Consider the following 27,802-nt stretch of genomic DNA (forward strand, 5'->3'; position numbering starts at 1 on the left):
GTTCCAAGATCTTCAGACCTCAGCAGCTTAAACCCGGGCTTGGATTTTTTGCAGGTGATCACATCACTCCTGTCTGGGAGTCGTGAAAATTAAATAAAAAGGAGCGTTTCATGACTGTGCAGGCCTGGGCCTTTCCTTACAGAAAAACAGTGCCATCGTGTGGCCACACACAATATTGCCGGGTTGACTGAGAAAGCTTCCTAGTCATGGTTCTCGTCATCACAGCGTCTGTAGACCTCTGTTGAGCCCTTAAAGTCAGGAGGTCCTGCAGAGGTCAGGTCCTACAGTCTCTCCTGGTCTCTTTAAAGCAGGGCTGTCCAGTCCTGGTCCTGGAGGGGTCAGTGTGTCTGCAGTCTCTCCAGGTCTCTTTAAAGCAGGGCTGTCCAGTCCTGGTCCTGGAGGGGTCAGTGTGTCTGCAGTCTCTCCTGGTCTCTTTAAAGCAGAGCTGTCCAGTCCTGGTCCTGGAGGGGTCAGGACCAGCCCCGAGTGAGAGACACTACAGTGACAGGACATGGCTGTGTCCACTGCTCACTGCACCTGGGTCAGCAGGGAAGACAGACTTTTCTTCTGCTGAGACCTGATTCACACCAGTTTGTCAAGCAAGCAGCACCCCCTCTGTGACTTTATTCACTGGCAATTTATTAAAACAAACTCCCAGCAGACAAGCAAAACAATACACTCAGTAAAGCTAAAAATAACACTTGAAAAAACATGATTACTCATCCTAATTACCCTGATGCCAGAGCAGTTGGTAAATAATTACAAATATAACCTTCTGATGGAAGCAAAAGAAATAAAGAATAAAGGAATAAAAAGTAAAAAAAAGTTTAAAAAAACTATGACAGGGAGAGATGAGTCCATTCATGGTTAAACATCACAAAGTGCCCTGTATGGTAACTGGCATGAGGTCCAGTTTGATCTCTGGTCTTTCCAGAAAAGGCTGGACAAGATGCTGGGATCAGTAGATGTCAATGTACTGTGATACAGTCCACTGGTCTCCACGAGCTCCTGTATTACTTCATTTATGATGTACAGGAAACCCAGGAAGAATCCTGATGCACAACAGCTAGATCCACTCCAGGTTTTACAATGTTGTCAGGCTGATTCCCCCTCCACAACAATGCGATCTGCTCCAGGTTTTGCCAGCTGCAGCTGCGATAATCAAATCTTTTGTCATCAGAATTTTCCATACATGATCGGCTCCGGAATTCATGGAAGTTTATAGTGACGTTTCGAGTGGCATGCCAGTGGGATTTGGTCGGGAATCGTTTGGCTAGAGCAGTTTTGTCCAGTGCTAACACACAGAGTGGGTATATCCTGTAATTCCGGGATGTCCGAAGTCGGGAAGGGCTCCGGAGTGGGAGACAGGATGCACACGTCACAGCTGTGTCCTCGCTCCATCTTCCCTTTTCCTCCCATTGTCTTCGCAGTCATCCAGACTTCCTGCTGCACACCAGCATGCCGGACTCGGACGAAAGCTTCTGAGGGCAGGATCTCGGGGAAACCTGGGAGCTGAAGTCACATGTCCCCCCTGGCCCTCAGGAAGGCTTGGAAAACAGGATGAGATCCCCTGTATCTCCTGAAAGCGGGGTTTCTGTGGGAATCAGTACTCCTCCCTCTTTATCTAGCTGGCTGTCTCCTCTCTCCCCTGTCCGCCTCTGTCCTCTCCCTTTCCTTTTCCCTGGGCCTCTCTTGTCCTCTCCCTGTCCTTTCTCTTCTCCCTCCCTTCTCTCTCCTCCTCCCCTCTCTCCCTCTCCCCTTCTCTCCTCTCTTTTCTCTCTTCTCTCTCCCTCTCTCCTCTATCCCCCTCTCCCTTCTCTCTCCCCTCTCCTCTCTCCTCCTCCCCTCTCCTCTCCCCTTCTCCTCTCTCCTCCCCTCCCCTCTCCCCCTCTCCCCCTCTCTCCTCTCCTCCCCTCTCCTCTCCCCTTCTCCTCTCTCCTCCCCTCCCCTCTCCCCCTCTCTCCCCTCTCCTCTCCCCGTCTCTCCTCTCCTCTCCTCTCTCCTCTCTCCTCCCCTCACACCCACACCTTGCCCTTGCCCTCCCTCTCGCCCTCCTGCCCACAGCAGCCTCCCAGGCCGCGGTGCTGGGCGGCGGGCAGGTTCTTGTAGACGGCGCGGCTGTAGGGGACGAAGCAGAGCCCCAGCTGCAGGTGCCTGGCCAGCCGGCAGTAGGCCGCCAGCGCCAGGACCAGCAGGGGGGTCACCAGCAGGAAGCCCACGACCAGCAGCGCCACACAGCCGGCGTCCGTCAGCAGGTCTGAGCAGTAGGCGTCCGAGTCAGGAGTGCGCACCTGCAGGGGGGAGAGACGGGTTAATACAGGGTATAACACTTGTCTACAGAGTCTGCACTGACCCTGAGAGACAGGTTAATATAGGTCAATACACACTACAGAGTCTGCACAGAGCCTGAGAGAGAGACAGGCCAATACACACTACAGAGTCTGCACAGAGCCTGAGAGAGAGACAGGCCAATACACACTACAGAGTCTGCACAGAGCCTGAGAGAGAGACAGGCCAATACACACTACAGAGTCTGCACAGAGCCTGATAGAGAGACAGGTTAATACACACTAGAGTCTGCACAGAGCCTGAGAGAGAGACAGGTTAATACACACTACAGAGTCTGCACCAAGCCTGAGAGAGAGACAGGTTAATACACACTACAGAGTCTGCACAGAGCCTGAAAGAGAGACAGGTTAATACACACTAGAGTCTGCACAGAGCCTGAAAGAGAGACAGGTCAATACACACTACAGAGTCTGTACAGAGCCTGAGAGAGAGACAGGATAATACAAACTACAGAGTCTGCACCAAGCCTGAGAGAGAGACAGGTTAATACACACTACAGAGCCTGAGAGAGAGAGGCAGGTTAATACACACTACAGAGTCTGCACAGAGCCAGAGAGACTGGTTAGTACACACTATGGAGTCTGCACAGAGCCAGAGAGACAGGTTAATACACACTACAGAGTCTGCACAGAGCCTGAGAGACAGGTTAATACAAACTACAGCGTCTGCACCGAGCCTGATAGAGACAGGTTAATACACACTACAGAGTCTGCACAGAGCCTGATAGAGACAGGTTAATACATACAACAGAGTCTGCACAGAGCCTGAGAGGGAGAAGGTTAATACACACTACAGATTCTACTGTCCACTCAGTACACTGAGGGTGAGGGATAGGAGAGAGAAGGGGAGAGGAGCTGATGGATCAGGGGTCAAAGACAGGCAGGGAGCGTTCTGCTGTGGAATGTGAATGAGAGGTGAGAGAGGAGACAGACCAGACACAGATCAGGAATGTGTCCACACACACAGTGACACACACACACTCGCACCCTTATCAGTACACTGATACCACACACTGAGAGAGGAGAGGAGGAGAGGGAGAGAGAGGGGAGATGAAGGGGAGAGAGGAGTGATGTAGGGGAAGAGAGGAGAGATGGAGAGGGAGAGGAAAGATGGAGGGGGAGAGGAGAGATGTAGATGAAGAAGGGGTGAGAAAGAAAAGTAAAAAGGATGAGGGACCAAGAGATTTGTGCACACACACACACACACACACACACACACACACACACACACACACACAGCTGGAGTGGTCCTGGCTGACCTGCTGGGCCTCATGCTGTCTCTGCTGATAAAGGACACCTGGGATCTCTGGCTCTGGCCCACACAGTGCAGCACAGTGGGGAAGGGCTGCCCCAGTGTCTGACCAGTCAGGAGACGGCAAGGAGGACAGACCTGACAAAGTCCAGGCTCAGTGACCATAGACAGACCTGCCTATCCAGAGAGGTCAGGCTCATTCACCACAGTGTGGACACAGAAACTGGACACAGACAGACCTGGCTGTCCAGAGAAGACAGACTCAGTGACCACAGACAGACCTGGCTGTCCAGAGAAGACAGACTCAGTGACCACAGACTGGACACAGACAGACCTGGCTGTCCAGAGAGGACAGGCTCAGTGACCACAGCCTGGACACAGACACAAACAGACCCCTGTGTCGTACCTTGGAGTGACAGAGTGCGCCGAACACCACCATGACAGTGGCGGGGGCCAGGATCGTCCCGAAAATCAACGCCACCAGCCCGGCGTTGATGGCGGCGACGACCAGGTTCTGGGCCGTGACCAGCACCGAGCAGGCCCAGCAGTCTAGTGAGCCGCGCAGCTCCAGGGGTGGGTCGCCCGTCTCCGCCACCGAGTAAGGGGGGGGCACCACGACCGCCGTGCCCGCTGCCGTGCCCCCCGCGGGGCCCCCCGAGGCCGAGGGGGAGGCAGCCGGGGGGCGCTGCCCCTCGGTGCTCTCCAGCTCCAGGGTATCTCCTGTCTCCAGGATGTCGGTCATGGCCTTGGGGTTCTGAGAGGAGGATGGAGGGAAGGGTCAGAGAGGAGGAGGGGGATGAGAGACAGAACGAGAACCTGTGTTGTTCACTCGTTGCTGCCTGCGGATCGGCAGTCGCTTCTGTACACAAAAGGTGGTGGGAGTGTGGAACAAGACGCCCGTGCATGTTGCCGGAGACGATACCCTGACTTCCTTCAAGAACAAGCTGGATGAGATCCTCAGGTCAATTAACTACTAATTACCAAACGAGCTAGATGGGCGAAACGGCCCCCTCTTGTTTGTGGTCTGTCTTGTGTTATCTGCTTTCATGCAGCACAGAACAACACACAACAGGATTCATGTTTTAACCCCTTGGAAGGCTGTGAGAGGTTTGTGAGAAAGGCACAGTCCTCGACATTATCAAAACTCAGACCCAGTGCTGTGGCCTTGAGGCAGGATGGGCTTCTGTTAACAGGGAGACGGTGCACATTGAGGGAGAGCTGGTCTGAATGGGTGATTAGACCTCAGAGGCAGTGAGATTCCTCATGAGGTAATGGCAGGGACGCCTGCATCACTGACAGAGCAGCAGCCGGGTTTGCTGTTGCTTTACTCCTCTCTCTCAGACCACCTGTATGCGAGTGTTAAGGTACAATGAGCACTCAGGACGAGACCTGCGCCAGCTAGACTCCTCTGTGCTGTGAGAAGACCTGCTGCCTGCTCAGTAATGCTCCAGTCCTGCAGGTACCATCTCCCCCCCCCATCGGTCCTGGATTGGCTGGCCAGAACATCAACACCGCCTGGCCTTTGTGTACAAAACCCTGCGCTTCCTGTGCAGATTGAATCACCCCTCAGCACAGTCCACACTGTCTTCTCCAGTCTCCCTTGCTCACTCACCTGCTGGTTCCAGAGGCTTGTAAACCCGCCCAGTCTAGCCCTAATGAGCCCCAGCCTCTGCAGTACTCTCCCTCCCTACTGACGGGAGCCCAGACTCGTGAACTGAACCCCCATTCCCCCAGCTGCCCCTCTAACACTCCTCATCAGCCCAGAGGAGCAGCTAATCCCACTGCCTCTGAGTGCTAATTACCCATTCGGACCTGTTGTTCCTCATTGTGCTGCTTCTCCTGATTAACAGGGGCAAATCCTGGCTCGAGGGCACAGCTCCGGGCTGGGGATTGGAGCCAAGATGCTGGCTTTCTAACACCCAACTTTCAGTTTTTTTTTCACAAGAGTGATGATCTAACTGTGCAAAGCAGCCCTTAAACCTTTACTCGTGTTTGCTTTGAAATGCTTGGAGCAGGTTGCAGAACTGCTCCAAGAGCTCCCAAGCGCAGCGCAGAGTCCCACTGTCCTCCCACAAGAGTCCAGCTGACACTGCAGCAGGGCAGGCTGGAATACTGCCTCTGGGACACGGGTTGTTCCCTGTCCAGCTCAGGGGCAGTAAACACAGCTGAAGTTAACCTCTTCCCTGCTCAATGCTCTGCAGTCAATGCTCTGCAGAAGTCATGCTGTGTACACCTCGCTGTGTCCTAAACAAGTGAATCTGCCAGCTGGGGTGAGGTGAGAGGCATTGCTGGCGGATCAGTGCAGTTTAGCACTCTGTTCGTCACGCTGAAAGCATGAGTAAATAAATCTCAGCCTTAAATCACAACACGCATTACAGCCACCTGCAGACAAGCCAGCAGCACAAAGCCATGCTGTGGGCTGACTGTCTTATTGATTCAGTGGATCAAGTAATAGGTTTATTCCATGCTGAAAAAAAGAAGAAAGAGAACACAACGTTTCGGCCGTGGAGCCTTCTTCAGGTGTGAGAGAGACAGGGCAGTAGGCAAAGGTAAAGTAGCGGAGAACCTTGTGGTTCACGTTGCGAGACTGGAGAGGAACGGGCAGGAGGAGTGAGCCAGTGTGCCCGTCTGCTGGGCGTGGGGGGTGCCCACCGGTCGTGCTTTCGGACACCAGCAGCCTCTCCAGCCCGGGAGCCCCCGCGGTGGAGAGGCAAGGAGGTCCTGACCCCCCTCCCCGGGCCCAGCAGCCAGACACGGTCAGTCTGAGCAGGCAGGAGGAGGCCCGATGCAGGACACCCCAGTACGGTACTGGCGGCTCCACATCAGCAACATCAGAATCCGAGCCCAGAAGAGGGCTGGGGTGCCAGTGTGGCCCCTGCGCCCCTCGCCCACCGCACAGCCAGAGAAGGAGCACTCACCGCGTCTCCGGGCGGCAGGAGCGCGTCCGTCCCGGCACAGCGCTGCAAATCCAGGGTCTCCGCCACCTCCGTCTCGGCTCTGCCCCTCCGCTCCGGACTCCCCGCGGCTTCTCCCCGAGCGCCTGTGCCTGTGCCTGGCTCTGTTCCCTCCGTCTGGCTCGCGGGAGGGTGTGGGACCACCTTGTCCTTCCCAGCGGTCCTGGCTGCCTCCGGTGTCGCGCTCTGGGCAGACGGGGGAGAGGATGGCCGGCTGTGTCTTGGGGAGCTCTGGCTGTGACGCACTGTCCCGAGCAGGGCTGTGGTTACAATGGCCTGCGTGTTAATTATAACAGTGTTGCTCTCTCTCTCTCTCTCTCCCTCCCTCCCTGCCCGTTCCAGCTTCCTAACAGGCACACCTCTCCCTCCCTGTCCCCTCCCCCCCCTCTCCGCTGGAGCTGGGGGGTGGGCACAGGGGGGATCTGAGATAACCTGACTGGAGTGGGAATAAGAGTGGAATCTGCAGAGGGAGCCGGGAAAGGAATGTGGATTTAAAGCGCCAGGGAAAGTTTTCCAGCCTCCCCTGCGCGTGCTTCCTCGGAGGAGTCGGGTCTGCCGGAGGTTCCCAAGGGTCCGCTCCTTCCCGGAGCGATCCGCGCACAGCAGGGGAACTAGGGAAGAGAAGGAGAAGAGTCCGGCTGGAGAAGGAGCTCGGGGGTCGGCCAGTGAACCCCCCCAACACTCACAGCCTCTCAGGGGGTCCCATTACATCAGCCTGCTATCCTGCAGCACAGCACGCTGAGACTGGTCTGCTACTGCCTTACGGAATCATGGAAATAGACTGGGCTGCTCTCTACGCGTTTAGGTCTCCCCTCTAAACCAGTGCTGCCCTGTACTGTTTTGGAAGTGGGCAATAGCAGAAATGAGCAAGTTTTACTTCCGATCTCTGTCCTGCCAGGGCTGGGGGCTGGGGGGTGGCCCTGCAGGCGTCCCAGCACCACATTCCTGCAGGGAAAATCCCCCGGGAAAGGCTTTTAGCTACGTCAAAGACAGCAAATACCCACCCCCCCCAGGTCAGCCAGGTCAGCACATGCTGCTTTCTCTTTGTCTTCCTCTTCCTCCTAAATCTTCCTCCCTGACAAACTCGGCACGCGAGGGGTCAAGCTGAACTCCCAGTCAAGCTGAGCCCCCCTCGCAGGAACAGGCACAGCTTCTGCCGCAAGCCAGGATGGTCCCCGGGAAGCAAAACCGCCGGAATTTCAAAACACACGGCGAAGAACAGGGAAAGACATTGCCGGGAAGGGAACTGTGTTTTATACAGTGAGCCAACCAGGCTGAGTCTGGGGGAGACAAATCTCCGCTCGGATTCACCCATTTCTCCCTGGATTTGCGCTGATGCGGAGCGACACAGGAGTTAATCCTGAAAGAGAGGGGGTCAGCGGGGGAGCGATCACCAGTGAAGATCTGTTCCTGTGCCCAGGGAGGGGGGGAGGAGAGTTTTGGCTCAAGCCCCCTACTCTCCAAAAGTGATAAAAACACAGCAGGATGAGGAGGGAGGCAGGGAGAGTGGAAGGGGGGGGGAGGGGGGTACTTTCTTTATATCAGAGCCGTAAAAACTTTTAAAAAACTCACTGGTGACAGAACAGAGGAGGAGGTAGTGTTCTGCAGAAACATACTCTGTGTACAGAGAAAGACGTCGAGCACAACTAAGCAATATTTCACTAGGAATAACAGCCCCCAGGAATGAAGCGTACTGGAAGGATTATGGAGTGGTTAGTGAGAATTTGGCTTAACCCTCTTGGCTGAGGGCCGGCCTCTCGGCCACAGGATGGGGAGGCAGGACCCCCCTGCAGAGTGAGGAGTGACCAGGGGGCAGCTGCAGAGGTGGAGATGGGGTGGAGGAGAGAAGGGGATCACCTACAGTATTTATAGCGTCTTCGAAGAGGAAGTGACATCAGGAGTGAGTGCTAATTAATGACGGCCTGATTGAACTTGTTTGTTGCCGTCTCTCCCAAACTTTACACTTACAAACTCCATTCAGAATAGAGGACAGGCTCAGTGACCACAGCCTGGACACAGAAACTGGACACAGGCAGACCTGGCTGCCCAGAGAGGACAGGCTCTGTGACCACAGCCTGGACACAGAAACTGGACACAGGCAGACCTGGCTGTCCAGAGAAGACAGGCTGTACTCCCACTGCCAGCAGGGAGAAACAGAGACAGAGGTGCACTTCCTACTGCACTGTGACACATTCTGGGATTAGAGAAACATTCTTCCCTAAATTCAGAAATCTAATCCCAGAGTTCCCACAACTGCCAGAATCACAACAGGTCCCAATCCTACTGGGAGAGGGAGGAGGGAACTCAGTATGTGTCCTCCTGTCACAGCAGAGGGAGAGAGGCAGAGAGGGAGAGGAGAGAAAGGGAGATGGAGAGAGGAGATAGAGAGAGGCACAGAGGGAGAGAGAGGGAGACAGGGAGAGGAGAGGGAGGGAGACAGGCAGAGGAGAGGGAGAGAGGCACACAGGGAGAGGGGGAGAGGAGAGAGAGGCACACAGGGAGGTGGGGGAGGAAAGAGAGGCACACAGGGAGAGGAGAGAAAGGGAGAGGACATTGAGAGAGGCACACAGGGAGAGGAGAGAGAGGGAGAGAGGGAGACAGGGAGAGGAGAGAGAGGGAGACAGGGAGAGGAAAGAGAGGGAGACAGGCAGAGGAGAGGGAGAGAGCCAGGGGGAGGAGGGAGCCTCTCACCTCCAGAATGGTCAGATTGGCTGCGAGAGGACAGGAAAAGAGGGAAGTGAAAGAGCAAGTAACAAACACAGGAAACAAACGCAGCTGCCAACTCACCCTTGAAAACTTCCATTCTCTCCAGGGATCTCTAGGGAAACAGAGCACACACAATTACACTCGCCTTTCACGGCCGGGGAAAGCACGAAAGGAGAAGGCAGCCGGTTCCACACCCCCACCACCCTTTGTGTAAAGAAGTGCCTCCTGTTCTGAGCCCTACGCGTGCTCCCTGTCAGTTTCCACCTGTGCCCTCTGGTCCTTGTTGCGGCGTGGAAGGACAGTCCTCAAAGTTGACTTTGTCACTCAGGTACTGAGCCATCTGTAGCAGAAATAGCAGCGAACACCCTCAGAGCAGACCTGCCCTCCTCTAGTGGCTAACACACCGCTTCATTTCAAAGCAGCGTTACCGCCATCCTGCCTGATCCAACCATCACTCTGCTACTGGCCGGACCTGCTCGGCAGCGAGGCAGGAGGCCGCTGTGGAAAACCTTTGTGGTCTGTTCGAGGTTCCATTGCTGAAACTGCTGCTTCCTTCAATGCAGCTGAAGCACATGAACCAGCAGTGTGGGGCCTCTTGTGAGATCACTGTTGACAGCCTGCTTTATCACAGGACAGAGTTTCGAGATAAAGGTCAGGTCTGCTGCTACTTTACAGTTCACAAGAATCATGGGATATACTATGTGCTAGGCCATTCCTACCTCCTTGGATGGGATGGACCATGCCATTTTCCAGCAGTTTGGGAAAGTAAGCATATTGACCACTTTTTTTTTAACCACAAGACATGAACCAGCAAGCAATTACCATACCAGAAGGCAGTCAAGCATCGTGTTTTTTTTTTAAATGCTAACTGGGGACTCCCATTCTGTATCACACAGAATTGGTTTTTTTTTGTCTGACCTGAGCATCTAGCAAGACTGGGGCCGTCGGGGGCAGCAGCAGCTGAGCCCTCTGCCTCACACTGCGCTGACCGCACGGATCCCGGCTTCCTGTCCTCCCTGGACATCCTGGCTCGCGGAGAGCCGCTGGCAGGCCCTGGCAGCCAGGGCACCGCGGGGGGGGGGGGGTTGAGGCGAAAGTGGACACAAGTACACGCGTTGATCAGGGTCCCGGAGGCAGCCCGGTGAGCACAGCAATGCTCCGAAAGCAGCAGAGAGCCCAGGACAGCGAGGGCATTTTCTTCACTTCCAGGGTTCACAAAACCTGAAGGGGGAATTCACGCTACACCTCTGCTTCCCCATATACACATGCCCACTGGCCAAAATATGAGGTACCAACTCCACAAGGCAAACACTGGAGACGTGAACACACCTCTCCCCGTGCCTCTGTCCAGATGTGTGAGATCTTATCCCCAGGCCACCAGGAACGCCGACTTTCAAAACAAGAAAACGCTCTTTCTCCTGTATAGTCCAATTTTAACTCTACTTCATCCAGCCAGTTTAGAAAGACAGGGAAACAGATCAGCAACTTTCTTTTAAACTAGAAGACTTTCTTCAGGTTTTCTTTCCTTTTTGTTTGCTAGATGGTGACCAGCCGGCCTCAGCCTTGTGACCTGTTCTCTATGAAAAGACAGCAGGAGCTCAGGTTTGCGTCACCTTTATCCCAAGTACAGCCCTTCATGGGCCATGGCCTGCTGGGAAATGTAGTTTCTCCACCCTTACAAGCTTCCTGAACTACAGAATTAGTTCTGGGGGGCATGATTGCAGGGGGTGGGGGGTTGAAAACTCTTGACATTGCACAGGCCCATAACAGACATTTTCTACACATATCCTACTACCCTGTCACACAATATATGACAGGCTTACGGAGCTGAAGACAAGATCCCATCGGGATCAATCAGAACAAGCCCCAAGATTTCAAACCTATGTCCAGTCCAATCCCACACATCCCCACCACTGCAGGCACAGGGTGGCGCTGGGCTGTACCTGCCTCCTTACTTGAGTATTACTCTCCCACGTTCTGCCAGAGCTGTTTCTGCCTCACACATGGAACGGGGGTGTGTGAGTACCTAATCGTTTGGCCAGTGGGAACTGATCACCTAAGCCTGGTTCTTGCAGACATCGCCTCACTGAGCCTGGACCCCGACGTGATGGGGTGAAAACAAATTTTTGTGATTTTTTTTTGTGAAAACGTGATTTTTGTGAAAACAAAAGAGCAGAAAAGTTGAACTTCAGTCAAATGTTTATCAAAAGTTTTTATTATTTAGAATAATAATAGTAGTAATAATAATAGTCACACAAATTCACAAGTGTAAGAGAAATCTGGCTCAGCTTTTCCGTGTGAACATTTTTTTTTGATAACAGTGCAGTTTCAAATAGATGCCGATGGAGGATAAAAAGATGTGTATTTGCAAAAGGAAAAATAAAACTCCTGCCAAAAGGAAACCAGGAGACAGACAGAGAAGGAAAAAGGATCTCATGTCCAACAACTGCAGCCCATCGAAATTCATTAGCTTCTGAAAAACAGTTCATATCACTTAGTCATCTTAGCAAAATGCCCTAGAAAATAAAAAATAATAATTTTTGAAATACAAAGACAGCATTCCATCAAATGAGTTCTATGGGGCCCTGGGGTCTATTTAACAACAGGGAAGGTAAAGTTTTATATATATATAATTTCTATATACTGGGGGACAGAAGGAGAGGTGGAGCACCAGTAAGAACAATCCTCTCCGAGCACCCATTCATCAAATATTACAGGTTAATAAGAATTATTATAATAACAATAGAAAAGACCTTTCAAATTTCTGACATCCCTATTAAAAACAAAACAATGGGAGAACCATCCATATCCAATAAATAGAAGAAGAAAAAAACAATATATAAATAAAACAAAACAATTTACATTAAAATCTTGAATCCAGAAAAACAAAACCAAAAAAAAGAAACACAATTCAACAGTCCCAACAAAATCGAGGAGGTAAAATGATTTTTCACTAAAAAATAATATATATGATCACAACAAAGGTGAAAAAAGACCCAGTGTGATAGCTAATAGGGTGATACCAGGACAATTCAATATTTAAAAACAGGAAATCAGATCCTATTATGCCAACATCACGTCTTTACAACACATATACAAGATTCTCTAAGACAAAAAAAAAGATTTCTACAACCCGTATGTTTTTAAGCATTCCAAACAATTGTATGTCTTTTTTAATTATTAATGCTTTAGAAAAATGTTCTCATATCTCTATTATTATTCTTTTTTTTTTTACTTTTTATGTAAATACAAGTCCCAAGGCCAATGTGGTATATAACTAGGCTGTTCTATTCTTCAGATACAAAATAAATAAAAAAAACAACACTTGAACAGAAAACAAAACAAAATCTAGAGAGAGGAAAAAAAAACAGCATTTACAAATTTCTGGGATCTTAAAACAGAACAGAGCAACACGGGAAAGAGAAACAGCCCTCAGCACCTTTCTGACCACAAGCGTTCCTCGTCGTTTACACAGAGAGGCGTGTCCCACAGGCCCCTCCCCCGGACACACCCCCTGACCCGTCTCTACGGCAACCAACCCGCAGTCACAGAGGGAGGCGTGCTCACTGGCCAGTCCCCAGCCAGGCTTCTCTGGGGGTCTCTACGGAAACCAGAAACCCAATCCACAGTCACACAGAGGAAGGTTCTGTCCACTGGCCACGTCCCAGACACGCCTCTCTGACCAGGCCATTACAGAGAGCCACTCCACAGTCACCCAGGAGGCGTGTCGACAGGCCCCTCCTTCCCGATACGCCCCCCCCGATCAGGCTGTAGAGGAAACGAATCCACAGTCGGCGGGCGGGGCCAAAACGAGCAAAAGGGCGTTTATTGGCTGATGCGGCTTTGTAAACAACACTGGAGTAAACGGTTTGATTGGCTGTTCGGCAAGTATTAGCAGTAGTTGTAATACAAAATACAAAAAAAAACAACCCAAAAAATTATACCCCTCCCCAAAAAAATAATAAATTAAGAAAATGTTTTCTCCTGGCGAGCAGGAGCCATGTTTTGGTTATGGCTATGGACACAGAAGAGACTTCCTATCGTGAGCTGGGCATCAGTGCCTGCAAGAGAGAGAGAGAGGAAAAGGGGTCAGAGGGAACGGAAGAGAGCCTCACGATCAGCACAGAGTATTTGCTTTGCCAGCACAATCCTGGTACTTTTCGGAGACCCAGTTATTGCGAGGTTAATTACACGCCAAATTATCCGTTCCGAGAGTCCGCTCTCACGGGAAGCTGCGTGTTCGTCCTGGAGCGAAGCCACGGTTTTTGTCCCCGTTTTTCGCAGCTTTTTCGCTACAGTAGCCGGAGAGCAGAGGCTATCCCGACAGGACCTCCCCCCTCCCAGACCTGCGCCAGCCTGGCTAACTCCTCTACCAGGACAGACAGGGCGATGAGCATGAACAAGCATGAACTACTGTCCAAGAGATTTTCTGTGCCTATCCTCTATGGTAACTATGGTTTGATTCTTATCAAGCTTTATGGTTTTCATTTGCCTATCCTCTAAACTGTAACTATGGCGTGATTATTATACAGTACAAAGGGCTTTATGGTTTTCATTTGTGAGGAGTATTTTTTTCTGTACAGATCGCCAAAGTTGTAAATGTAATGTTTAGTATCTTAGGACAAATCATTAAATCTCCTACATGGCTGTACCAAAATCAACTGTAATCTCAGATGGGTCAGTTAATGAACCCTCATATCCAGCAGAATTTTAAAAACTTCTAAATTGATCAGTTTATTAAATTATTATATCACGAACGCCAACCATGACGCTTTAAGATGAATTGTACGGTGAATTGTACAATTGTTTGTATCTCTGTCCTGTCACTTGAATCTGCTTCTTTAAAATCCAGGTCATTGTCAAAGAGCTCCGGTGCTTGTCTGCCACACCGTCCCCAGGCCCCGGGACCGAACCGGGAGGTGTTGCAGGCCAAACTATCCCGGGGTTCGAGGCGGATGTCCCCCGCAGGGCCTCACCAGAGTGAAGCTGTCGTAGACGCTCATCAGCTCCTCCATCTTGTACTGCTCCAGGACCACCACGTTGTTGAGGTTGGTGCTGCGCTGGCGGGCGCAGTCCTCGCAGTGCACGACGTAGGTCTTCCGGCTGCCGTTCTCGCTGGTCACAAACAGGATGTTGTACACCTCCACCTGGCCCGGGGGGGGGAGAGAGAGAGAGAGGTCAGCCGCCGGCCTGCCGTGTTTGTCAGGAAGCCCCGAGCTCTCGAGCTCGGCGTCCGTGTCTGCGCCCGCCCAGGCTGACCTCCGACAGCCCCCGCGCCGCAGCAACAGGATGTACTTCGAACTCGGCACAGCTCTGCTCCCTGGGCAGCAGCACGGGCCCGCTGGCTGTGTGTGAAACCGAGGGGGGGGATCTGGCGCACATGGAATAGGAGCCACAGGGAAGAGATCAGCGCAGCGCCTGGAGAAGAGCGGAGGGAGCGGAGGGGTTGTGCGCGCGCGTGTATGGGTGTGCGCGCGTGTGTATGGGTGTTCACACTGGGAGTCTGAGACACTCACATCACACTCGTTGCAGTAGTAGGCTGGCTCGTCCTTCACGCGGCTCTGATACGAGATCTTCTTCCCGGTCACTACCAGCTGGTCCCGCAGGATCTGGGAGTGCTTCATTGATTGCAACAGGCAGTGCCTGGAGAGAGGAGGGGGCACACAGATGTTTTACATGGCTTTCCGATTTTCACCTGCCCTGCCCAGCACTCTCTTGCTCCAATCACTTTCCAGCTGTCCTCCTGTCTCTTTCTCTCTGTCCCCACTCCCCTGACAGCCCCCAGTCTCTCTCTGTCCCCACTCGCCTGACTGCTCCCTGTCTCTCTCTGTCCCCACTCCCCTGACAGCCCCCTGTCTCTGTCTGTCCCCACTCCCCTGACAGCCCCCTGTCTCTCTCTGTCCCCACTCCCCTGACAGCCCGCTGTCTCTCTCTGTCCCCACTCCCCTGACAGCCCGCTGTCTCTCTCTGTCCCCACTCCCCTGACAGCCCGCTGTCTCTCTCTGTCCCCACTCCCCTGACAGCCCCCAGTCTCTCTCTGTCCCCACTCGCCTGACTGCTCCCTGTCTCTCTCTGTCCCCACTCCCCTGACAGCCCCCAGTCTCTCTCTGTCCTCACTCCCCTGACTGCTCCCAGTCTCTCTCTGTCCCCACTCCCCTGACAGCACCTTGTCTCTGTTTCAAAACACCCCTGACAGCCACCCTTACTTACTTGATCATCTTGTAGATGTCCGGGTCAGTCACCTTGACAGTGCGCGCGATGTTCCAGGACACGTGGATCATGGGGACGATGGACTTGACTTTCTTGACCTCGTTCCACTCGTAGCGCTCCAGGGCCAGCTGGTACTGATAGGCTGGAAGGACAGGGGCACAACTGCAGTGAGCAACAAGAGACTTCACCAGAGAACCCTCCTGAACTGTTGTCCTTCTCCACGCCCTGTTCTGAAGTTTGGTAGATAGCGCTTATTGGTGTAAATTTGTATATTACAAATAAAAATCAGACCATTATTAACTCGGAAGCAGAGCAGTACAGAGTGCTTAGTTGCAGCAACATTAAGTAACACGCTGGGAGAAATGGGACTCTGTCACTGGAAACAGAAACTGGTTCCCTGCTCAGCGCAGAGGATTGAGGAATCACAGGCCCTGTGGTGAGAAGCTGGTTCCCTGCTCAGCGCAGAGGATTGAGGAATCACAGGCTCTGTAGTGAGTGAAAACACAAAGGCAGACTCACCATTGAGCGGTCCCACGTTCCAAGCGATGTTGTTGCACCAGCCCACCGCCTGCACCCAGTGCACCGTCCCAGCGTTGATCCACACCAGGTCACCGGGCCGCTGGATGAACCTGTACACCGGGATGTTGGCCTGGTACAGGTCCTCTAAGACCGGCCACCACGAACCCGTCAAGTAGTCCACCCCGTGCCTGAGGGTAGGAGGGAGACAGGAGTCAGTCCCATCGGATGGACCACAGGGCTGCTTGGCTGTTACTCAGCACTACCACTGCCACAGGCTGAGCCCACAGGCAGGACTGGAGGGCCTGATCTAGAAGGAGGTGCTATGGAAAAGATTTCTGCACATGTGCCAGTCTCTGAATTGAAATGAAGGGAGTTTAAATTGCACAGTGTACCTGCAAGGCCTAAATGACAATATTGTGAAGCGATTATGGGAAGTTCTGGACCCTGCTGCTCTGGAACCAATGCAAAAATGCATGACAATGTGTTTTAACAGGCCTGAAGGGACATCCCATGCCGAGAGGTCTGAAGCAGGTCTGTCTTAAACCCAGTTACATGAGGGCCTGGTGCCTTGTTTAACCTAATTAACTGCATACCTGGATCAGTGCCCACCAGGATACGAGGTGTTTACAGGCAACTGTACCATTCATGGAGGGTTTAAGATGTTTTAATAGTATAAGAGCTTAAAAAATGAGCAACTAGGAAGATAATTGGGCTAATTGAGTGCTCAAGTTGGCAGGTTGGGATAAAAGACGTCGATTCCTCCTGGTGCAAAGAAAGTGAGGAGACAATGAGGTGGACTTGACTTGAAGATTTTAAAATCCAGACAGGCCACTGACAAAGCTATGCTAGTGCCCACCCTCAGCATCGAGAGTGAAACTAGGACGCAGGACACACGTCTTTACACAGAGGGTGGCAGGTGTCTGGACCGAGCGCCCGGTCGGGTTTTGTGACCTCCCGGGCGCGGGGGCGGGGTGGCCGGCTGGAGGACTCACTTCTCGCAGAAGTCGCTGATGGCCTCCCAGTAGCTTTCGTGCACCGCAAACCACTCACAGTCGCCCGGGCCGATGTTGATGTTCACCGAGCAGAAGTTGTTGTTCTCCTGGTGACCTGCGGAGGACAGCGAGGCGGTCAGACGGTCAGGAGCTACGTCCTCGTGCGTGCCCAGGCGCGGCACGCCGCCCGGGCCACCTTCACGGGGGTCTCGCTTACTCTGATGAACTGCATCCCAGGGTCAGTGCCCACCAGGCTCCAAGATGTTTATAGGCAACTGTACATTTCATGGAGGTTTTGATATATCAATAGTAAAAGAGCTTCAAAATGTGCAATGAAGAAGATAATTAGGCTAATCGTTTAATAGATACAAGTATATGTGGGCACACAGAGGGGTTCCCAGTCTCGGGGCTCAGCGCACACTTAAACACCGGAGCCATCAACTGATCAACGAACAGGTTTCGTTTGGGTTCTTTCGCCCTTTTTTACTTCCTACATATGCAGGAGGTTGCCTGTTAACCACTGTGTTTCTTCTGTTTCTTGAATCAAAAACTCCAGCCTTTCAGGAGGAAATAAACGTGCGAGTCATCCAGCTTGGGTTGAGAGCTCAGCTGCGGTGGAAACCAGCCGGTGTGGGGAACCCCTAGTTTATAAGACCCTGACATGAGGCTCTGCGCCCCATTGAGATGTGAAGGTCCTGGTCTGTCAGGTGTGAACCCTCCTTCAGAACCGCCTGCGTGTAACCCACCAGGCGAAGAGGGGAAACGCATGAATTCTGGAGCAGATCTTGTGTAGCATGATGTGGTGTGGCGTCATGTGGTGTGGTTCGATCCGGCGTGAACCGATGTGGCGTCATGTGGTGTGGTTCGATCCAGCGTGAACCGGTGTGGCGTCATGTGGTGTGGTTCGATCCGGCGTGAACCGATGTGGCGTCATGTGGTGTGGTTCGATCCGGCGTGAACCGATGTGGCGTCATGTGGTGTGGCTCGATCCGGCGTGAACCGATGTGGCGTCATGTGGTGTGGCTCGATCTGGTGTGAACCGATGTGGCGTCATGTGGTGTGGCTCGATCTGGTGTGAACCGATGTGGCGTCATGTGGTGTGGCTCGATCTGGTGTGAACCGATGTGGCGTCATGTGGTGTGGTTCAATCTGGTGTGAACCGATGTGGCGTCATGTGGTGTGGTTCGATCTGGTGTGAACCGATGTGGCGTCATGTGGTGTGGTTCGATCTGGTGTGAACCGATGTGGCGTCATGTGGTGTGGTTTGAGCTGGTGTGAACCGATGTGGCGTCATGTGGTGTGGTTTGATCTGGGGTGAACCGATGTGGCGTCATGTGGTGTGGTTTGATCTGGCGTGAACCGATGTGGCGTCATGTGGTGTGGTTTGATCTGGCGTGAACCGATGTGGCGTCATGTGGTGTGGCTTGATCTGGCGTGAAGCGATGTGGCGTCATGTGGTGTGGCTTGATCTGGCGTGAACCGATGTGGCGTCATGTGGTGTGGTTCGATCTGGCGTGAACCGATGTGGCGTCATGTGGTGTGGTTCGATCCGGCGTGAACCGATGTGGCGTCATGTGGTGTGGTTTGAGCTGGGGTGAACCGATGTGGTGTCATGTGGTGTGGTTTGATCTGGCGTGAACCGATGTGGCGTCATGTGGTGTGGTTTGATCTGGCGTGAACCGATGTGGCGTCATGTGGTGTGGTTTGATCTGGCGTGAACCGATGTGGCGTCATGTGGTGTGGTTTGATCCGGCGTGAACCGATGTGGCGTCATGTGGTGTGGCTTGATCTGGCGTGAACCGATGTGGCGTCATGTGGTGTGGCTTGATCTGGCGTGAACCGATGTGGCGTCATGTGGTGTGGCTTGATCTGGCGTGAACCGATGTGGCGTCATGTGGTGTGGCTTGATCTGGCGTGAACCGATGTGGCGTCATGTGGTGTGGCTTGATCTGGCGTGAACCGATGTGGCGTCATGTGGTGTGGCTTGATCTGGCGTGAACCGATGTGGCGTCATGTGGTGTGGTTTGATCTGGTGTGAACCGATGTGGCGTCATGTGATGTGGTTCGATCCGGTGTGAACCGATGTGGCGTCATGTGGTGTGGTTTGATCTGGTGTGAACCGATGTGGCGTCATGTGGTGTGGTGCAGTGCGTGCGGCGTGGTGTACCTGGCGTGCGGCTGCCGGGCACCTTCATGTAGAGCTGCACGGTGTTCATGCCCAGGATGGTGTGTCCCACGTGGCTCAGCATGTTCCCGCTGGACGAGACGCGCATGAAAGCCGGCAGCTTCAGCAGCTCCTGCAGCTGCGGTTTCCACCTGCGCAGAGCGAGCATCGCAGTCAGCAGAGGAGGACACGGGGGGCGAGGGCACAGGTACGACAGCACAGCACAGGATGAGTGGCCTGTGTTTCCTTCTAAATACTGCGTTCACCACCACCCAGCAGCCAGCAGAGTACACTAGCGCTGGGTTAGTTTGTCTGCACAGAGAAGCAGAAAAAAGATGCCTCTTCCTGGCGTTGTGCCACTTCACATGAAGCTGCAATACACAGCGCTGGCCAGCAGATGGCGACAACGTCCCACCGCGGCCAGCGGGAGAGAAAGTTCTAGAAGACGGGAAGAGATGCACTTCCCCCGTTAGGAAAGGCTCTCTGAGCGCAGAGCCTTCGGCTTTCCAGAAGTTACCTCACCCCACAGCGGGAGGAAAAAAAAAAACAGAACACTTGCACTTCCCCTAATTCTGAACAGCCAGGTGAGGAGTGAATGAAAGGTCTGGTAAACTGAGCAGGGCGTTTTATAGCGAAGGCCGGATGAGGCCGGCAGACAGGGGATCTCCTGCAGAAATCTGCCGGATCCAGATTTAAAGCTGTAACATTCGCTCCCAGCTGCTGGACAACAGGGACCTGCCAGTTCATGACTGTCCTTCTTCAGCTCCTCAGCAAGTGAGAGTTCCCCCTGTCTCTTGTTAGAAAACAATACCTGTACAAGGCTGGGCTGTCTTTCACAAAGTCTGCACTCACCTTTTCGCGTCAGAGAGGTCGATGTTCGTGCCAAACTTTATTATCTTGCCCACGGGCTTCTGATCCGAGTTACTGTGGTTACAGAGAGGGGGGTTAATACAGACACACTGGACACTACAGTCCATTAACACTGCACTGAGAGAGAGAGGGGTTAAAACAGATACACTGGACACTACAGTCCATTAACACTGCCCTGAGAGAGAGGAGTTAATACAGACACACTGGACACTACAATCCATTAACACTGCACTGAGAGAGAGGGGTTAATACAGACACACTGGACACTACAGTCCATTAACACTGCCCTGAGAGAGAGGAGTTAATACAGACACACTGGACACTACAGTCCATTAACACTGCACTGAGAGAGAGGGGTTAATACAGACACACTGGACACTACAGTCCATTAACACTGCACTGGGAGAGAGGGGTTAATACAGACACACTGGACACTACAGTCCATTAACACTGCACTGAGTGAGAGGGGTTAATACAGACACACTGCCTGGACACTCCAGTAGCTTAAAACACCACACTGAGAGAGTGGTTCATACAGTAATACAGCACTTAGTAAAGTCCTCAGGAATTGGAGGTGTACCTGTTGGATGTGGGCTCTGGGGCACTGACAGGCTCCTCATCATCCTCATCCTCCTCTTCACTGCCTTTCTCCTCCTAGAAACACAAAGCACACACAGGTCAGGATGAGGTGAGCCAGCTTGCTCCCAAAACCGCACTTCCTTACTGGTAAATGTATTACATTCTGGTGAAGTTTGGCTTGAATAGACTGATTTAATAAATACACGCCTTAAAAACTACGAGCCACTCCTCCAAATTTCTCTCGAACCTCTGTGCCAGGTTCCACCTGGAAGAGACATGAGGCCCGGCTCTTATCTGCATATTCTTCTGGGGTACTGGGCATACTGGGAGTACCAGGAGTACTGGGTGATGGTGGTGTACGAGTGGGCCTCACATGCAGGCTCTCCTGGAAGGAGGACACCTGGTACTGGGCGTACTGGGAGTACTGGGAGATGATGGAGCGGCTCTCACCTGCAGGCTCTCCTGGAAGGAGGACGCCTGGTACTGGGCATACTGGGAGTACTGGGAGATGATAGTATGGAGCGGCTCTCACCTGCAGGCCCTTCCCGAAGGAGGACGCCTGGTACTGGGTGTACTGGGAGTACTGGGAGATGATGGTATGGAGCGGCTCTCACCTGTAGGCTCTCCTGGAAGGAGGACGCCTGGTACTGGGCGTACTTGGCGATGGTGGTGTGCGACCGGCTGCTCTCGCAGGGCCAGGTCTGCGTGGAGCCACTGGGGTCCCAGTTCTCGTCGGAGGGCTGCTGCACCTGCGTCCTGACCTCCACTGAGTGATCGCCGTTGGCCTCCACCAGGGACTTGGTGGAGAACAGGCCCAGGTCTGCGGATAGGGAGGAAGGCCCACAGTGAGGAAAAGAGGAAACGGAGGGACTCCCGTCTGAGCCGATTAAAGTACCCCGACCTCAGCTGGGGCAACCCCAGGAATCCGCACATGAAAACTCCCGATGGACATCAAAATGGGCGCTGGGGGCTTTATTGCAGGCCTTCTCCTTCCTGTTACTGTTAACACAAATCCCAAAACCAAAGCCACCGTCCTTTTTAAAGTCTCCAGTCCATCAGCTTAAGCCCCGCAGGAATGTACATTTTCCCCCCTTCACCAATAATCCAGTAATGAACCGAGTCCATGTGCAGGATTAACTGGGCGTTCTGGCGCCCTCTGGTGGCCGGTCAGCTGCTATTGCGGTGCCTGGCCAGGCCAGCCCGCCACACGGGGCTCTCTCACGCACTCCCGAGCGCCTCTGCCCCCTCAGGCGCGGTGTCCCAGTGACGTTGACGCTGCGAGGGCGGGGGGTACTCACTGAGTCGCAGGGAGCCCGCCAGGCCGCGGATCACAGTGATGGGGTTCTTGGGGTCGGTGCAGAACTGCAGCAGAACCGGAGAGAAGGCGTCCCGCTTGCTCTCCAGCTGCAACGAGGAGCACGGGACAGGGGGATCAGACCTGCTCTGCGAGAAGCGTGGCAAGGGTTGACACAACAGACCCAGTGGCCAAAACATTAGGACCCCCCCCACCAAAAAAAACCCTGTGCTTGACAGGGACCAAGAGGTGTGCTTGTGCATCCACACAGCTCTGAAATCCCAGTCCCACTGCACTTGTCAGAACTGTCTGTTCCACTGAGTCCACCAGCGTTCTGCAGGAGTGAGGTGTGCTGGGATTGTTCCTCAAGTTCCTCAAGCCCAACCTGGCTCTGCCTACAGCTCTGAGGATCTACGCCCCCTGGACTTATTTTCCCCAAACATATTCCATAGGCAGAGCATTTGAGCATTTTACAGTACTGAATGAAATAAAGAACAAAGTCCATGAACATTCTACATCATACAGTGAGAACTAACACCAATGGACTCTCCTGACATCATCTGATCTGGACAACACTGGAAGAAACTCAGCCCAGCTCATCTGCAACTCCATCACTGGTGTCTAAGGTCTGTTCTAGGGGTCGTTCTGGAGATGACCAGGAGAGGGCAGTACAGCTTCAGGAAAAAGAAACTGGTGTGCTTTGAACTTGAAATTGTAGACGTTCAAGCAATAGCTGTCCCTCTCCTCTCACACTCCCCCTGAATTCACCAGCACACACACACTGTCACACCTGATTGTACTGTAGACACTGCTAGAGCCACTGCTGTCCCTCTCCTCTCACACTCCCCCTGAATTCACCAGCACACACACACTGTCACACCTGACTGTACTGTAGACACTGCTAGAGCCACTGCTGTCCCTCTCCTCTCACACTCACCCTGAATTCACCAGCACACACACACTGTCACACCTGACTGTACTGTAGACACTGCTAGAGCCACTGCTGTCCCTCTCTTCTCACACTCACCCTGAATTCACCAGCACACACACAGTCACACCTGACTGGACTGTAGACACTGCTAGAGCCACTGCTGTCCCTCTCCTCTCACACTCCCCCTGAATTCACCAGCACACACACACACTGTCACACCTGACTGTACTGTCGACACTGCTAGAGCCACTGCTGTCCCTCTCCTCTCACACTCACTCTGAATTCACCAGCACACACACACACTGTCACACCTGACTGTACTGTAGACACTGCTAGAGCCACTGCTGTCCCTCTGCTCTCACACTCCCCCTGAATTCCCCATCCTTGCCATCGACGGCACGTCTGTCCCGCACATGAACTAACTTATGGATGACTGCAGGTACTTACGTAAATGCTGGGCGTGGGGGGGTTGAGTTTCTCCCGGGGAATGAGGTCAGTTCCTATGGACGGCTTCACGGAAAACGCGGGCAGCAGGTAGGATTCCTTAAACTTTCCCTTCACGCGAGCGTTCCTGTGGGAGGAGCGAACCAGAAATGCCCGTTAGCCCGTCTCCCAGACCTCTCCTCAGCGCCTCTGGCCCCGCCCCTGACCCCGCCCCCACCCCTGACCCCGCCCCCGGGCCGCACACTCACTTGCAGGCGCGGACGACCTCGGCGGCGCTGTTCTGGATGGTGACCTCGGACAGGGGGATCCTCTTCTCCTCCACCTCGGAGGCGATGAAGGTCTCGCGGTCGCCCCCCTCCACCTTGATCAGGCGGATCTTCAGCTCCTTGGGGGGGCCGTCCGACAGCGCCTTGAGCTTCAGGAAGTCGGCCGCCCCCAGCGCGCCCGTCCCCGTCCCCGCGGCGGTGCCCGCGCCGGCCTTGGCGCTGCCCGGGGACGTGCCCCCCGCGGCGGCGGCGGCGGCGGCTCCCACGGCCGACCCGCCGCCGTCCTCCTTCCTCCTCTTGCCGGGCTCCCCGGCCCTCTTGGCGTCCGAGCGCGGGGAGCCCCCCTGCTCCTCCTTCATCTTCTCCCGTCCTCTCACCTCCTTGCCCTGCAGGTCCAGGTTGCCCAGGACCTGCCGGCTCTTCTTGTCCTTGTGCGGCTTGCCGTCCCTGCCGTGCCTCCGGCCGGAGCCCGAGCCGGAGGGCGAGTGCGCGGAGGACGAGGGGGAGGCGGCGGCGGAGGAGGAGGAGGAGGAGGAGGAGGAAGACAAGTCGTCCCGCTTGCGGTGCTTCTTCTTCCTGTCCTTCCTGTCCTTCCGCCTCTGATGGCCGCCGCCCTCCTCCTGCTTCCTCCTCTGTCTCTTCTCCCGCTCCCGCTCCCGGTCCGTCTTCCGGTCCTTGTCCGTCTTCACGCGGCAGGCGCCCCCCGCCGGGATGGGCTGCCGCGTCAGCAGCACCTCGCAGCTGCGGCCCAGCTCGGCCAGCGAGGCCTCGGAGATGGTGGTCAGCTTCAGGTCCATCCCGAACGGGGGGATCTCGGCTCTCGCCGGGCCGCCGGCCAGGGGGCCCTTCCGCTCCTCCGCCCCCTCGTCCGGCCGCGGGCCCCGCCTCTCCGGCGCCCCCTCCTCCGGCGCCTGGGGCTCTCCCGGCGGCGCTGCGGCCGGGCCGGCTGAGGTAGGTAGCGGAGGGGCGGCGGCGGTCTGCCGGGAGAGCTCGGGGCCGAGCGAGAGCGAGAGCGAGGAAGAGTACTTCACGCCGCCGTGGGGATTGGGCGGGGGTCTCCCGAAGGGGCCGCCCCGGTAGGCGTACTTCTGGCTCTCCAGCATGGAGGCCAGGGGCTTGAACATGCTGCTCACGCCAGTCTGCTGCAAGTGGGGCAGCCTGGGAGGCGAGGGAGACTGCTCCTCCTCCTCCTCTTCCTCCTCCGTGTCCTCCTCCTCCTCCTCCTGGGCCGACGACCCGGGGCTGGGCCTGGCGAGCTCCGGGAAGCCGTACAGCTTGGCCAGGTCGCTGTGGCGGTAGTCCGAGGTGCCGGCCCCCCCGCCGGTCCCGCCCCGCGGCGGCGGTGGCGGCGGCTGCTGCTCCTCCTCTTCCTCCTCGCACACCGAGGACGCGCGGCTGCAGGAGGACGCCAGGGAGCCCTGCCGGCTCAGCACGGGGGGGCTGGTGTGGCGGCTCCCGCCGCCGGCGCCGGCCCCGGCCCCGAAGTCCTCGCCCGCGCCCGCCCTCAGCGCGGGGGGGCTGCGCTCGAGGGGCTTGGGGGCCGGGAGGAGTCTGGGGGCGCCCAGGCAGCCCCGCAGAGGAGCGGCGGGGGAGTAGGGCCCCCTGGTGGCCTCGGCGCCCTGGTACAGCTCCTCCTCCTTCTTGATGGACTCGTCCAGCATCTTCATGATGTTGGCCAGGCCGTCCGGCAGGATGGTGGACAGCGGCTCCTCCTCGAACTGGGGGTCCCCCCCCTGGCTGTCCGAGTCGCTGCTGGGGTACTTCGGAGCTGGCGCGGGGCCGCTCTGGGCCGGAGCCTCCTGGGGAAAGGCCGGGAAGAGCTTCTCCCGCTCCAGCGGGGGCGGGGCCGGCGGGGCCGCGGGCGCCGGCGCCATGAAAGAGCCGGCGTCTCCCCTGGCCTTCCTCTCCCGCTCCCTCGCGGCGTCTTTGGCTAGGACGGGCTGTTGCATCAGTAAGCCGGGCACCTTGTCGGCCGGGGGGCAGTAGGGGGGCAGGGCAGGAGGGGAGGCGATCCCTGAGGTATGTTCAGAGTCCACACTGCTGCCCCACCTCGGCCTCTCCTGGGAGAACTCCGCGCCCCGCGGCCTCTCGGAGACGGGCGAGCCGCCGCTGGGGGCGCTGGCCCCGGAGCCGCTGCCCCCGCTCAGCCAGGGGTAGGAGGGCACCGGCGGCGGGTGAGCGATGGGCAGCGCCGGCCCCGGCTGCTGCTGCTGCCTGTCCCCCTCCGGGGGGCCCATCTCCCCCGAGAGGAGCCGCTCCAGGCTCTCGATGGCGTTCTCCTCCGGGGCCCTTCTCCGGCCCCCCTGCTCCTCTCCCTCCCGCTGCTCCTCCACCTCCTGCTGCTGCTGCTGCTTCTTCCCCTCCTCCTCCAGCTCCCTGCGCCGGTCCTCGGCCAGCACGTGGCCCTCCAGCTCGGCGTCCAGCTTGTCCAGCGCTTCCTCGATGCTCTGGGCGCTCTTCTTGAAGCGGGGCTCCGGGGGCCCCGGGTGGCTGCCGGGGCCGAAGAAGGGCGGCGGCGGGGGGGGGCGGGGCTCCGGCTCGTACAGGGGCCCGCGCTCCCCTCCTCCTTTCAGCCCCGCGCCGGCGGGGGCGGACTGGGCCGGGCCGGGCTCGGCCCAGCCGCCGCCCGCCGCCCTCAGCGCCCCGGGGGGCGGGGCCACAGCCGGGCGGGCGCCCGCGCCGCCGCCGCCGCCGCCGTACAGCCCGGCCCGGTGGGGCTCCGCGGCAGGACGGGAGCCGGAGGTGATCACCGGGGCGCGGGGCGGCGCCTGATGGGGGCTGAGGTGCTGCTGGTGCAGCGCTGGACCGGCCAGGGGGGGACCCCGGCCCTCTGACGTCCGCTGCGGACCCTGAGATTCCAGGCCGTGACCTTGGTACTGCCCCGACTCCTGCAGGGGAACAGAGAGACACCCCGCCGTTACGACTCCCCTCGTGGGTCACAGGCGGCTCGCTGAAAATACAACTACAGACTGAAAGAGAGCTGCTGTCATCCGGCTGGGATTTCAGCTCCCAGTTCTCCCCCCCCAACGTAAACTTCCAGAGCTGGGAAACCTATTAAAAAGACAAGGGGGCTGTGCAAACAGCACCAATGCGATTGCAAGTTGTCACTTGGCCAAAGCCGACAGCATTTCAGATGGGTTTCGTATGAGAGACGTGGCAGAGGTACGGCATCTTTAGTGGGCACTGCACCACCTCAAAACGATCGTTCTTACCAGGCATTTGCTGTTGCCATGTCTGCCCTGCGGTCTCCAGCCCTCGTTGGCGGAGGAGGAAGAGGAGGAGGAGTGGGTGTGGTCCAGGCCCCGGTGAGGTATTCCAGCAACACTGTTGCCGTGATGGGGCCGGTTGCCGCCGCTGGTGTTGCTATGGGCGTCCTGCCGCTTCTCCTGCAGCGGTTGCTGGGGCGGCGGTTGCTGTGGCAGCAGGCGAGGGTAGTGGGGGCTGTAAGGCACGCCGGTGATGTTTGCTGGTGAGAGGCCGGGCCGGTGGACCCGCGGTGGACCCTGCTGCCCGCTGCTGCCGCCCGCTCCCTCGTGCCTCGGGGGGGCCCTGGGCTCCTGGTTGCGGGGGTCCCGCAGGCCCCGGCTGTGCTGGGAGGAGGCTGGGTGCTTGCTGCTGGCGTCGCCCTGAGTCTGGCTGAAAGGAGGCGGGTGGCTCAGGCAGGGCCCCCCCCCGTTGGGCCCGGTCTGGGACGAGGGCAGGGCCTTGCCGGGGGGCGGACCGCGGCCCAGGCCGTAGCCAGGAGCCGAGACGGGGGGCAAGGGGCTGGTGGGGGAGAGGGGGTACGGGGCAGTGCTGGGCGGAGGGAGGTGCTTGTAAGGGTATGCCCCCTGGACGGGCTTGGGCGCCTCCTGCTGTTGAGAGAAGGAAATGCGGACATGTCGTAACACCGTCATGCACCACGCACGGCTCTTCCTCCAATCTAACTGGGGTTTCTAAATCCACACGGAACAGGCTCCAGTACGTCCAAAGTTCAGCAACCAGGTCTAGCGCCAGTGATCACATTACTCCTATCCTGGAGTCCTTGCACTGGCTTCCCGTCAAGTTTCATATTGACTTCAAAATCCTCATGCTCACCTATAAGGCTCTGCATGGCTGGGGACCTCAGCACCTGTCTGAGCTACTATCACCCTACTCCCCACCTTACAACCGTCGCTCTACTAATTCTGGGCCCCTATCTGTCCCCCAGGCCCGTCTACACTCTGTGGGTGACAGGGCCTTCTCCTGTTACGCCCCAAACCTGGTTCCGTTCTTTACCCCTCAGCTCATACTG

At 55.9% G+C, this 27,802-nt stretch overlaps 2 protein-coding genes across 11 annotated transcripts in view; both read right to left on the reverse strand.

Annotated features, from left to right (window-relative positions):
- Nucleotides 1-1,966: 1,966 nt before the first annotated feature.
- On the reverse strand, nucleotides 1,967-9,694 carry tmem88b (transmembrane protein 88 b). Its single transcript, XM_069187641.1, has 7 exons — nucleotides 9,689-9,694; nucleotides 9,525-9,600; nucleotides 9,246-9,265; nucleotides 8,593-8,691; nucleotides 6,519-7,235; nucleotides 4,007-4,354; nucleotides 1,967-2,291 (listed from the first exon to the last, which is right to left on the reverse strand). The coding sequence occupies exons 1-7, from the start codon at nucleotides 9,692-9,694 to the stop codon at nucleotides 2,016-2,018; spliced, it is 1,542 nt and encodes a 513-aa protein (XP_069043742.1). The 3' UTR covers nucleotides 1,967-2,015.
- Nucleotides 9,695-11,447: 1,753 nt separating this feature from the next.
- The window catches only part of kdm6ba (lysine (K)-specific demethylase 6B, a), a 117,768-nt gene continuing 101,413 nt past the window's right edge, over nucleotides 11,448-27,802 (reverse strand). For 9 of the 10 annotated variants that reach the window (XM_069186679.1, XM_069186673.1, XM_069186675.1 and 6 more), the window contains 14 exons: nucleotides 26,742-27,383; nucleotides 23,512-26,417; nucleotides 23,267-23,390; nucleotides 21,893-21,998; nucleotides 21,209-21,414; nucleotides 20,596-20,669; nucleotides 19,998-20,069; nucleotides 19,149-19,297; nucleotides 16,982-17,096; nucleotides 15,990-16,177; nucleotides 15,471-15,612; nucleotides 14,777-14,903; nucleotides 14,237-14,407; nucleotides 11,448-13,321 (listed from right to left, as the gene is read on the reverse strand). In XM_069186679.1, the coding sequence (XP_069042780.1) occupies nucleotides 13,298-13,321; nucleotides 14,237-14,407; nucleotides 14,777-14,903; nucleotides 15,471-15,612; nucleotides 15,990-16,177; nucleotides 16,982-17,096; nucleotides 19,149-19,297; nucleotides 19,998-20,069; nucleotides 20,596-20,669; nucleotides 21,209-21,414; nucleotides 21,893-21,998; nucleotides 23,267-23,390; nucleotides 23,512-26,417; nucleotides 26,742-27,383 (5,046 nt within the window). In that variant the 3' untranslated portion in view covers nucleotides 11,448-13,297. The remainder of the gene's footprint in view (nucleotides 13,322-14,236; nucleotides 14,408-14,776; nucleotides 14,904-15,470; nucleotides 15,613-15,989; nucleotides 16,178-16,981; nucleotides 17,097-19,148; nucleotides 19,298-19,997; nucleotides 20,070-20,595; nucleotides 20,670-21,208; nucleotides 21,415-21,892; nucleotides 21,999-23,266; nucleotides 23,391-23,511; nucleotides 26,418-26,741; nucleotides 27,384-27,802) is intronic. The other variant, XM_069186682.1, reaches the window with a different exon arrangement.

Source organism: Lepisosteus oculatus, chromosome 3 (genome assembly GCF_040954835.1).
Source record: "Lepisosteus oculatus isolate fLepOcu1 chromosome 3, fLepOcu1.hap2, whole genome shotgun sequence".
Lineage (NCBI taxonomy): Eukaryota > Metazoa > Chordata > Actinopteri > Semionotiformes > Lepisosteidae > Lepisosteus > Lepisosteus oculatus.

Coding starts and splice junctions, on each gene's coding strand:
- tmem88b (XM_069187641.1), bottom strand. Junction 9,266..9,524: donor ACAAGGACCAGAGGGCACAG/GTGGAAACTGAC, acceptor GTCCTCTCGCAG/CCAATCTGACCATTCTGGAG. Junction 7,236..8,592: donor TGTCCTCTCTGGGCAGCCAG/GTCTGCCTGTGT, acceptor AGAGGCTGTGAG/TGTTGGGGGGGTTCACTGGC.